The 13,103-nt window shown below is 37.4% G+C and overlaps 2 protein-coding genes across 2 annotated transcripts in view; one reads left to right on the forward strand and one right to left on the reverse strand.

The window, feature by feature from the left end:
- Positions 1-2,623: 2,623 nt before the first annotated feature.
- On the reverse strand, positions 2,624-5,314 carry LOC150090082 (protein anon-73B1). Its single transcript, XM_090368961.1, has 2 exons — positions 5,128-5,314; positions 2,624-2,755 (listed from the first exon to the last, which is right to left on the reverse strand). Exons 1-2 carry the CDS (start codon positions 5,254-5,256, stop codon positions 2,633-2,635), a joined length of 252 nt encoding a protein of 83 aa, XP_090225087.1. The 5' UTR covers positions 5,257-5,314; the 3' UTR covers positions 2,624-2,632.
- A 7,469-nt stretch (positions 5,315-12,783) lies between these two features.
- Positions 12,784-13,103, forward strand: part of LOC150090083 (uncharacterized) — a 116,095-nt gene continuing 115,775 nt past the window's right edge. Inside the window, exon 1 of the mRNA XM_090390168.1 lies at positions 12,784-12,836. The gene's annotated coding sequence lies outside the window, so the exon portion shown is untranslated. The remainder of the gene's footprint in view (positions 12,837-13,103) is intronic.

Genomic DNA, 13,103 nt, shown 5'->3' on the forward strand with positions numbered 1-13,103 from the left:
CATTATATATATCATACTTAGTTTCAGTAAGTTAGGAAAATTTTCCGAAGCAAGTAGTATTTAGGCCTGCAGTGGAGAAATGCCTGCACAATACCGCTAACCAGCTGACAGATAATAGTCTGATAAGATGTCACACTCAAATTTGCAGAACTAATCTGCAAAATATCGATACAGTAAACCCCCGCTATTCGCGGGTGTTACGTTCCTGAGAAACGCCGCGAATACCGAAAACACGAATACTGAGTTATGGCTCCCATAGTAATAAAAGGGTTCCGTTCCAAAGTATGGAATATATAAGAAAAACTAGTCTAAAATTTTATCTATGTATGTATTATATGTACCTTAATAATATGACTATGTACATAGTGAAATGCAAGCATAAGGCATCGAAATGAAAATAAGAAACAATTTAATATTAAATGTAATATTTATTAGAAATTTCAAAAAACCAGCGCCTTTGCTAGCTAAAAAACTTATCCCGCCAGTGCTATCACCAGTTTCACTAAAGTGTTGATAAAGGAGTTTTGCCTTTTCACGAATGATGAGTGAACTTAACAGAATTTTATTTTGAGTTCGGTCTTCTATCCAAAGATTTAAAGCTTTTTCCATTTTTTCTAATTTAACATCACGAGTTACAGAGCAAATTTTTTAAGCAATTAGCGTGTTTTCACGGACACTACGGTGGATTTTTCTTCCGATTTCTTGATTGATCGTACCGTTGACTCATTGATTTTATAATGTTTTGCCACTGAGGAGACACTTTCACCATTAGAAATTTTGTCTAATAACTGAATTTTATTCACTAATGTCATCACCTTCTTTGATCTTTTCACAATTCCCTTGTTATTCGCAGCGATATTTTTGTAGGGGTTAGAAAAGAATTTGTCCACAATAACGTCACTTTCTTCCATTAACACACTGAAAAAGTCTGTTTTCACTAACACACTGTAAAACGTATATTTTTCGCTTTTGTAAGCATATCAATTTATAAATTGATATATAAATTGATAAATTTATTCAATTTATAAGCATATAAATTAAAAGCAAACCACAAATTCTTCCATGACAAGCGCATAGCACATACTGAAGGATTAGCGAGAAACATCCACGCTCACGATTTTGTCACCCCTCTCCCCCCACCCACTGAGCGCTGTTTTGACTGGGAAAGATAATTTTAGCCACGCCCATGTTTTTTTTTTTTGGTGGAAAATGTTCACGGCGATTTAAAATTCAATTTTTTTAGGTTTCATTTTATATTAAATCAGCGACCGCAAATACGCGAAACCGCGAATACAGATACCGCGAATAGCGGGGGTTTACTGTATTTCAGTGATATTGAGAAAAACTGGAAATTTTTTTTTTTTGCAAAATCGATTCATTTTGATTTGTAAAACTTGTTCTCTAAATAGCATTATTTGATGACAAATTGTTGTTGTTGTTATTTGGTTTTTAGGAGCATTAGCAACTAAGGCCATATTGCTCCGGAATATGCGGTGGTCATTCCTTGACCTTTCCGCATCCTCCGTATTTGGTGGTGACGGGCTCAAACCCCGGTCTAATCAAGAAGCGTGTACTACGCACTGCTGCTCCTTCTCACCTGGCTAAGGAGGCGCCATATGACAAATTAGTTCTCTAAATATAATTATATTTAAGTTAAAAATCAAATATTTAAATTAAACCCATTTGGGAAACTTGATATCTATGAATTCTATTTGGAGCTAGTAGACTTTCTATTGTCATAAGAAAATATGCTTTGGTCTTATGATGTGATCTTGTGTCTAGTGTTGTGGAGATGAGTAGCGTCAATAAATTTAAGGAAGAATTAGACATCATTAGAAAGGACATATTTCTACTCTTATCAGCAATGCAAGAAGTTTAATAAAAAGTTTAAACTTGAGAGAGAGAATATCCCTGGGATTATCATATGCATTGCATTGCAAATGAAAACCTGAAGGATAAAGTTTGCTTTTTTTTTTTTTTTTTTAATTTTTTACAGCTAACTGAATGATTGTGGCAAACTATTCTCAGGCATTTATCACAGCCATATTTGTTGAATTAAGAAAAGAAATTCAGAATTTTTTAAAAATTCCATTTTTTACTCGGTTTTAACTATTTTTTTTTTCAAAAAGAGAAAGGCAAAGAAAAACTGTTTCTGCAAAAAAGACAAACTCCAACTTGCCATTGTACTAACTCTGGTACAATAGCTAGATGGAGAAGGAGTCAAATTAATTCAAACAGATGGATTCTCAGTTGTAAATCCAGAGAGTTGGTAGCTATGACAATGTAATATTATGATATATGTTAAGGCTGATTACACACACAGCTTTAACACCAGGGAAAACTATGTACTCACAACGAGGCTGATTAGAATGATGGCTGTGCAGTGTTCTCATCCTCCTTTCTGCAAGCAGGATTGCATTATTTTAACAAGCAAAGCTTTGCTATTTTGGAATTTGGATGTTATGAAGCCATTTCCAAGCTAAAATGTCTTAAAACTATCAGAAACATAAGTCATCTTTTACTACTAATGGACGTAGATTGCATACACTACAAACTCATTTATGTCAATATATTTCTGAAAAATAGAAAAGAAGGAAGTAGAAAGAAAAATGTACATACTATACAGTATATTTTATCTTCTTTTCTTCTTTTCCTGTCTACTTCTTCGACCTGCATGATGACTGTGATGTCTATGAGAGGGCTGGTGGACTTGTCCTTCTGTTGACGTATCCTCATCACTCGACTCCCCTCCATCCTGTTTATAAACATATCAAAAATTGTACTAAAGTCGTAATATATATTATAATTCAAAATGCTATATAAACATTTTGGATTGTTATGTATCTTCATACCATGATTAATTTATATAAAAATTATTGCATTTTACAGGTAATATAGGTATTTAATATTCCTGTGTTTCAAATAAATCAGTAATTAATTTAAAGTGGAGAATATCCAACTCTGAGCGAGGAAAAACATTTTAAGATAGTTCTGGAAGTATAAGAAAGAAATCCAGTGTGCAAAAAAATCAATATGTGACAAAATGGTCAATATATGACAATAATTTGTCTATATGATAATATGAAGAGCATAAATCATTATCAATAAAGACAAACATGGGAGGAAAAGATTATAAGAAGTGTAGATGCCGAAGTTGTCAGAGATGCTAACAAATAGTCACTCAACAAGGCATTGACTGATTGTTGCCAATCTCAAGATTTGCATGAATCAATCAAGAGTTAAATGTCTTAAAGGATAGTGGAAATCTGGCATACATCAGCTGTTACATGCAAATTAGGAAGATGATCCAGATCAACATATGCAATTTTATCAGTGGTATGCTCATAACAAAAGTAGAGGCAATGGTTTTAAGAATGTAATCATATGGTCAGACAAAGCGTACCTGTCATAACCTGTCCAAGGTGTAAACTGTCATAACTGTGTATTTGGGTAATCAAAACACATATTTCAACTGTACTTGTTAAACTTTTGAGTTACGTTGTTTTGAATAAATATTAAGGCCACAAGATATCACTATACCATAGTTGTAAACTGCACATATTCTATGTTCACAGTTGTATTTTTTTTTTAATCGGTATGAAAAGCCTAGTATCTTCCACAATTACATCCTTGAATGCTTCCCATTTAGAATTTGCTGCCAGTAACATCATCAGTTGGTCCAACTTTATACTATTTAAAAACTGTCTGAGATCACTTCAGTCACCTTTACAGAAGCAAAAACCCTTCTTTCCAGCCTTCTTCCACATCAGCTCAGGAAGCTGCTTTGTGGGAGGAATGAAGGTGAATTCTGGTAGATGCCTACTGTAAATTAGTAGAAAGTATGCTCAAGGGTTGAGGCTGGAATATAAGCTAAAGGTGGCCACACAATCTATTAGGCTTTTCAGTTAAAAGCCATATTTGCAATTACCTGTGAATGTCCAAATACTTTTAGTCATGTAGTGTACATTTCATAATTATCAGACCACAGTAGAATGTCAGATAATAAACAAAGCAATTTAAAATGGCAAACAATATTAATGCTATCATCCAATATGTTCTAATGCTACGTACCGAGACCATTTGTGTATTCTTCAGTAGCACAGAGCTACTTCTTTTGATATTTTTAAATTAATCACAGATTGGAACGTGGGCACTAAGGAAAATAAATTTCATTTTCTATCCATGTTTGTTGTTCTCATGTGATTTGCGCAGCCAAAAAAGTATGCTAAATATTCAGCATTAAGCAAACTTAATACATGTAATCTAAACTTGTCCAAACATCATGTGATTTGATGAGAAATTTGTCTTTGCACACATATCACATTATCAACTTAAAAGCATGGCAAACTTATACTAACAGGGATTATAAGCTTCCTGTCACACACTAAGGTAGTTAAGAAACACATTGACTTGTGATTGGAAGATTTCATAACTACAGCAGTGTCATTTACAAGTATTTTACTGCATCATGAGTATTCAATTAAATGCTGTTCAGATCTCTGCACTGGTACACTGGCCAGTTGGCTATAGTTGCATCTCACCTGCAAAGCTCTTCTCATATTTCCCAAGTCTTATGTCAAAGTGGAACACTGACAAAATGGTGGTACTGGCGATAAATAACAGCTATTACCAATCAACTTTGTAGATTTATCACATGATTACAGTTAATTAATGAAATGATATTTTAGTATCATCGCACAAAATCAACGTGCGAATTCCTAAGACATTTTAACGATCGAACATAGCATGACACTGAAAAATCTCGGGAGTTCACTTCTAGTGGGCCCTCGCTAATGTTCAGTCAACAACCAAATCAAACAAAAATGCTTGTTTCTCTGAGGGTTTCTTTCTAATTTAACCCTGAGTATGGTGGATACCCAGAGAAAGTCACCTGCGAGACTGTATCATCCACAATGTTGTTTGGTAGAGGCAGCATGATAGTCTTCAAACTTGCATACAAATAAATAAATATTCTATTTATTTGCTATTCAAATAAATAAACAGCAATATAAAATAAAAATAATGATTAATAAATAAATAAAATAACTAATCACTGTAAAAATAATTTACGGATGGCACGACTTAAAAAACTGCCTATTATCTTGTTCTTCACTTCACAATACTTACTCGGCCCTCCTCCTTCGGAGGCATAAACACAACAGCCGCTATACATATTAACTGAAATATTGCACCAAGAAACAAACCGTAACGAAGAACTTCGTCAACGAAATCACCCATATTCGTTTGAGGAACCATTCACAATGTAAATATACACTTCTTAAATTCCATGGAACATATTATTACAGAAATAAAGGTAACTGCTTCTCTAAGAAACCAATAGGTGGCTCTTACAAACAGTTAGTGCACTGCTCTGCACAACAAAACCTCGGTCATCTTGACCAACTACTGTACAGTAGAATTTATTTACCTGAAATATTATTGTTATTCTTATCTCTTTCATCTCTCTCTCAAACGAACTTTCATCTCTCTCTCAAACGAACTTTCATCTCTCTCTCAAACGAACTAATTGTCAAAAACTGAGAGAATGCAGTCAATAGCAAAATGTTATTGAGACAATATTGTCTCAATAACATGGAGAATGTCTCTTAAAAGTGATGCATACTAAAGAAATCTACAAGTATTTTAAAAATATTGTAAAAAAAAAAAAAAAAATATATATAGCTCATGAAATCCTAGGCAAAAAGAAGAACCAAGGACCAAAAAAGACCTGTATTGCAGAGAAAGTAAGAGCTGCTGTAGAGAGGAAAAGAAACTTGCATATCAGAAATGGCTGGGTGATAGGAATGATGATATAGGAACGTTTATGTTAAAAAGAAAAAAATAGCCAATCGGTTGGTATTAGAAGCGAAAAATGAAGAATGGGGAAGGAAATGCGCTACAATTAATAGCAAATTGGGCTTCAAGCGATCAGCGGAATCGCGGAAGGTCGTTAAAGAATTGAGAAAACAGAATAAACACAACGCTGTTTCCAATTAATACCTTTGAAAGACTGGATGAAGTATTATAAAGGACTTTTAAAGGAAGACCAGGAAGAGTTCAAGACGGTGGAGGATTTCGGTGAAGAAGACTCAGTCTTAAAAGTTTCTGTTAGAAAGTGGAACTCACAAAGGAGGTTCGGCAGGCAAAGGCGGATTACGAGAAATCTTTGGCAAAAGATGCTAAGAAAAACAGCAAGGATTTCTTTACTTATATAAACTCTAAAAGGAAGGGGCTGAATATGATTGGTCCACTTGACATCGATGGTTCGACTGTTGATGATCCTGCTCAGATAGCAAACAAACTGAATGAGTATTTTGCATCTACATTCACACGTGAGGAATCATTACAGTTTGAAAATGGAAGAAGGTTATCAAATTGTAGCAGTATGCTTAATGATTTTGTAATAACTGAGAGCAAAGTGGAGGAGAAATTGTTGAAGTTAAACATAAGAAAGGCACCTGGGGCGGATGGGATCTATCCAGTTATATTAAAGGAGGCGGCAAAGCAACTAAGCAAACCCTTAGCCATAATTATGAGAGCATCCTTGGATTCAGGGGAGGTTCCCACGGACTGGAGATGTGCAAATGTATCCCCAATTCACAAAGGAGGTTCGAAGGGTGACACGAATAATTACAGACCAGTTAGTTTAACTTCTGTTCCGGGTAAAATAATGGAGTCACTGGTTAAAGATGCATTGCAGGATCATCTAGACAAGACTGCAGCAATAATTCAGACACAGCATGGGTTTGTTAAGGGAAAGTCTTGTCTGACAAATTTGATTGGTTATTATGATGTGGTCACAAAGGAACTGGACGCAAAAAATAATTTTGATATCATATACTTGGATTTCAGGAAAGCTTTTGACACTGTTGCGCATGGAAGACTACTGTACAAATTGGAGCAGAATGGTATTAAGGGTAAGTTGCTACAATGGATAAAAGGATGGTTAAGTGGGAGAAGACAGAGGGTGGTAATCAATGGGTGCTGCTCTTCGTGGACTAATGTTATTAGTGGAGTCCCACAGGGTTCGGTGTTGGGTCCACTGTTGTTTTGTATATTTATCAATGATATTGATGAAGGTATATCAGGCTTAATGTCGAAGTTTGCAGATGACACGAAGGTTGGCAGGGTTGTTAATGACAGTAATGGCAGTGTGCTACTGCAACAGGATCTAGATAATTTGGGCAGATGGGCTAAGAAGTGGCAACTGAAGTTTAACCTTGACAAATGCAAAGTACTGCATATGGGTAGAAGTAACCCCAGAGAAACGTACCAACTGTGTGGTACTACACTTAAGGTGGTAGAAAATGAAAAAGACCTGGGAGTAATTGTGCAGTCAGATATGAAGTTTTCTGAGCAATGTAGACAGGCTGCTAGGGCAGGTCATGGGGTTTTGTCAATGATATATAGGAATTTTGCTAGCAGGGAAAAGGAGGTGATTGTCCCTCTGTATAAGGCAATGGTCAGGCCACGCCTTGAGTACTGCGTACAGGTCTGGAGGCCTCATTTTAGGAAGGATGTAGATTTGCTTGAGCGTGTACAGAGAAGAGCAACATGATTGGTGAGGGGAATGAAGGGATCCTCTTACCAAGAGAGGCTTAAGTTCTGCAAATTGCAGTGACTGTAGACTAGGCACCTGCGCGGTGATCTGATTGAGGTCTATAAGGCCTTGAATGGGTTGAGCACGCTGAATTCTGATGGGATCCTCCCACTTGTTCAGAATACGAACCTACGGGGACATAAGTTCAAATTAAGAAAGGATAGATGTAGAATAGATGTGCGGAAATTTGCCTTTAGCCAGCGGGTGGTTAATTGCTGGAACAAACTTCCATCTGTCGTTGTGGAAGTTGATAGGTTAAATAAATTTAAGGAGGAACTGGACAGGCAACTGGAGGGTATGGTGTGATTTTTTTTTTTTTTTTTGGCTGATGCTGCATAAGCTCCTACACTTGCTTTCTTGCATCAAGTGCCACTACTACTACTACTACTACTAACTCTTGCTAAAGAAAGAAAGGAATGGCAAATCACCTGGACCTGGAGGAGTTTACATGGAACTTCTGAAATACGGAGGAAGAGGAGTGGCTGTTCTGATACAAAAACTGTTAAATGGTATACTGAGAGAAGAAGAAATACCGAAAAAATGACAACAGGATATATTACATCAATTTATAAGATGGGCGATCGGAAAAGCTGTTCAAATTATAGAAGAATATGCGTCCTGAACGCGCTGTTAAAGATTCTTGGAAAATGGATCAGGAACCATTTAGAAGCACCACTCGAGGTGTCAGAAGAGCAAAGTAGTTTTTCAGCCGGGAGGTCATGTAGAGACCTCCCGGCTGAAAGCGTTTAAGATCCTTGAAAAATGCCACTCGAAAGGAAAAAAAATCTTTATGATTTTCATTGATCTTGAAAAGGCATATGACAGTGTTCCCAGAAAACTCGTATGGGAAGCACTAAAAGACGAAAATATTGATGGACAACTGATTAACATTATTAAGACAATTTACAGGAATAACAGATGCAGAATTAAAGTGGGATCAGCTTTGTCACCTGAATTCCACACTTCAAAAGGCTTGTTACAAGGCTGTTACATGTCACCAACATTTTTCAAAATTTATATCGACATATGCCTAAGATCCTGGTCAAAAAATGCAATAAAAAGGGATTACCAATTAATAACAACACCTATATTCACAATTGAATTTTTGCAGACGATCAGGTGGTAATAGTACAAGACTTAAAAGGTGCAGACTATGCATGTCTTCAACTGTTTGAGGAATATAAACAATGGGGTCTAAAAATAAATTTTAGCAAGACTGAAATGTTGTCTTCAAGATCAGGACACATTCTAAATATTGCAAGTTTTAAAATCAAACAAGTAGATACATTCAAATATTTGGGATCAATCTTACAAAGTGAGGGATCATCGCAAGCAGAGATCAATAAGAGAATTGCAGACGGAAGAAAGGCTATCGGCATGTTAAATTCTGTTCTATGGAGCAGAAATATCCTAAATAAAACAAAGAAACTTATATTTCAAACGATTGTACAAAGTCTTCTATTGTATTAAGCGGAAACCTGGACGTCGAATAGGCGAGTGGAAAACAAATTGCTCTCAACGGAAATGGATTTTTGGAGATGCTCAGCAAGAACTTCTAGAAGAGACAGAAAACGGAATGAAGACATAAGACAGGAAATGGAAGCGAAAAGCGAAAAAAAAGTGACACTATCAAAGAAAAGCGTTTAACATGGTATGGACATGTAACACGGATGCAATAAACCAGTTATCCAAAGGCTATCCTGGAAAGGATACCTCCTGGAAGAAGGAGAAGAGGAAGACCTAGGAGGATATGGATGGATGGAGTACAGGAATGCATGACAGCCCGAGGCTTAACCAATCAAGACACCTTGAATGGCAATTTAAAAAATAACTTGTAGACTGAGGAAACCGATTGTAAATGGAAACACTCCTCTTGAAGAAGAAGAAAAATGATGCAAAAATAGTGAACCAATGTCGCTATAAAAAATTACAGAGTTATGGAAATGATTCCATGGATGGCCAGTGACTCATCGATAATGCACGGAAGCATATTCTAAAAAACCATGTGCAGGGTGGGTCGAGAGTAGCACATAAGCAGGGACAGAGATCTTCACCGGAAAGACCTTCCTCTTGCTATTCATCTATTTTTTCGTAAGTCTCCTAAGGCGCAATCCTAGGGTATGTGGCGCCCGGGTGCCAATCACAATTTGTCACCAGGGTGTTAATTGAAATCTGGCGCCCCCTTAAAATTTTCTTCATATATGTATGTAAGTTTCAGGTTTTCAGGTGCCCCTTAAACGTTGGCGCCCGGGTGCATCCAATGCACCCTCAGGACGGCCCTCCCCTTTACCCCCCAATCCCCTCTACTTTCCTGAGCTTATGAGCTCCATGGAGTGGTATTGTTACCATCCTTCCCACACCGGGTGGAAAAGGCCCGGGTTCGAATCCCGTCGATGACGCGAGGACCTTTAATTGGATTTTATCACTCCGTGGCTGAGTTAATCGGTCTCAGGCATAGATAGCAAGGTTTTTTTTTTCCAGAATCTAGGGTTTTGCGTCCAGCAAAACAAACAAATCGACCAAAGAACACATGCAATTAACAGACATATGATACACCCAGCACTGCAGATGATTTTAATTATTCGGGTGGCCTAAAAATAATAGGTTTTTTTTGGATACCTACACACACCTGTCATCGACTTTTTATGTTCAAAACGAGTTTGATAATTAGTACTAGAGGTGTCAATTCCAAATTTATTAGAAATGCACTCGAGGCTTCACGTTTGTACCAAGATGCATTTCCCTGCTGAAGGCAGCCCAACCGGCACACATTCATCATGGTACATCAACGCCTTAGAAAACATGGGCGTTTCGCACATGGAGTAAGAGCAAGTAAGCCCAGAAGCATAACACCTGATGTTGAGGAAAGGGTGTTAGAAAGAATATATATTACGTATTATCTTAAGGTTGCCCGTAATCGACTACATTAACCCGTATTTGTGTCTACAAATTACGTGTGTTCTATGGTCGATTTTCCTCTTTTGCTGGACGGAAAAAACCCAGTTTCTAGGAAAAAAAAAAAAAATCTTGCTATCTACGTCTGAGACCGACTAACTCAGCCGCGGAGTGAAAAAAGCCCACTAAAGTTCCTCGTGTCATCGACGGGATTCGAACCCATTGGGCCTTTTCCATCCGGTGTGGGGAGGACGGTGAAGATACCACTGTGCTATTTGTGCAGACTGTTAGAAAGAATAGAACAAAATCCAGGAACTTCGACAAGGAGGGTTGCTCTGCAAGAGCGTGTACCGAGTCATAGCAGTGTGTGTGGAGAATTTTACATCGCCAATTACTATACCCCTCCCATATCCAGCGTGTACAAGATCTCAGCAATACAGACTTCTCTTCCAGACTGAACTCTGCCAGTGGATGCAACAACAGTGTGTCCTGAACCCCGAATTTTTAAACAACATTTTGTTCACTGACATTGCTGGGTTTACTCGTGATGGTATTTTTAATTTTCATAACTGTCAGTTTGGTCCGACGAAAATCCTAATGCAATTCACGAGTCACGACATCATCAACGTTTCTCGTTAAATGTCTGTGCAAGACTACTAGGAGACCGTCTAATTGGACCACACTTTTTGCCATACAAAAAAAAAAAAAAAAAAACAAATTATGATATTAGGGTCTTCCGTAAATGATTACATCTACCCATATATTTATTTTGTCTGCAAATTGCGTGTGCTAGTCGATTTCCCTGTTTGCTGGATGAAAAAACCCCAGTTTCTGGAGACTTTCTGCCAAACAGGCTAACAGGAGAGCTGTATTTTCAGTTCCTGCACAATGTTCTTCCAGACCTCCTTGATAATGTTCCACTTCAGCAACGCCAGAACATCTGGTTTACGCATGATGGTGCACCGGCACATTTTGCTCGAGTTGTGACTCGGTATCTAACTAGAAGGTATAGTCAACGGTGGATAGGTAAAGGTGTGCCTGTAATGTGGCCTCCCAGAACAAGAGACTTAAATCGTATGGAGTTTTGTATCTGAGGTCATGTAAAAAGCTTGTTAACTTCTGACATTAACACAGTTGAGGATTTGCAGCTTCGGAAGGAACCTTTCAGCAAATCAGAAATGACCCAGGAATACCTGAAAGGATTCGCAACTCAATGCAGAGAAGACTACAAAGCTGTGTACAGATGCAAGGACAGCATTTTGAACACCTTTTGTAACATCCTGTAATATGTAACATCTGTAAAGTCCTATGGTGTTGAAATCAAAAATTAAAAATGTATTATTTTATGTTTAATAAAACCATCCTTAGCAAAGGATTCACAGCTTTTTGCTATGAACTAGTGTTCCCATAGTCAGTGGCGGATCTTAACCGAAAATGTGCATTATTTCGAAAACGGTTCATTTGGGGCTCGATGTTCACTGGGACTTTTTTTGCTTATTTTTGTTTGCACTTTTCCCCTTTAAATTATTGACCATCATTTTTGAAACACCCTATATATGGAACAATATGGCCTTAGTTGCTAATGCACCTAAAATCCTCCAAAAATAACAATAAAGACGTTGAGTCAGGGTTGCCATTTAAGTTGACACCTATAACCGGTGTTCTTAATTAGTAAGTCATAAAGGTTTCTTCCAAAGTTCCCTCAACTTCTGTTGGTAAGTCTAGGGCATTTTCACTCTGTGTGAAAGAATTAAATTAAATTCCGCTTATTAGCTCTTGGTCAGGAGTTCCAACAATACCTCGAGGCAGCTACAAACAAGAAAGAGCAGCGACGCTATCTACCACGTTACTCGCGACAGCTGATTAAGAGTTCTTTTCAATCCTATTGCTACACCCAGGGGCTCACATCTGGTGGGTATGGGGTTGGCACACCCAGGGGCTCACATCTGGTGAGTATGGGGTTGGCATACCCAGGGGCTCACATCTGGTGAGTATGGGGTTGGCATACCCAGGGGCTCACATCTGGTGAGTATGGGGTTGGCACACCCATGGTCCCCAGCTGGAAATTATCATTCTTCTATTTCTTAGTGAATCTCTCTCTCTCTCAAATTTTTTGGCTGGTGCAACATAAGCCTCAGGCTCCCTTGCACCATATGGCTAATAATAATAATGCACAAGGCATTTTATTAAAAACATAAAGAATCAAAAATTTAAGCAATTTCTGAATAAACAAATAATTGAGTTCACTAGGTGGCGAGTACTCAGTTTGAATGTATGTGGTGAGGGAGCGCACTTTAAATGTATCAACGTTGGAGAAGTGGAGATACGTGGTGTGATTACGGTGAGAATCGTGCGCTTTTGCTTCTTGTATTGGTTTAAGAATTCCTTCACCTTTTTCGAATAATTTATATAATGTGTGATGCAGTACATTCTCGTTAATATGTTATTGGCGTAAAATATATTTCTTAATTCACTCCAAATGTGCCATTCAAAAACATGTCAAGGACTGAGTGATGTGATGGCTAGGATAGAACTTAATTCGAATAGTATTTTTGATTTAATACTCAGTGGCTTGATTCCTCCAAACTTTAATTTGATACTTATATGT

This window comes from Mastigoproctus giganteus, chromosome 2 (genome assembly GCF_048544385.1).
Source record: "Mastigoproctus giganteus isolate SK-2022 chromosome 2, ASM4854438v1, whole genome shotgun sequence".
Taxonomy (NCBI): domain Eukaryota; kingdom Metazoa; phylum Arthropoda; class Arachnida; order Uropygi; family Thelyphonidae; genus Mastigoproctus; species Mastigoproctus giganteus.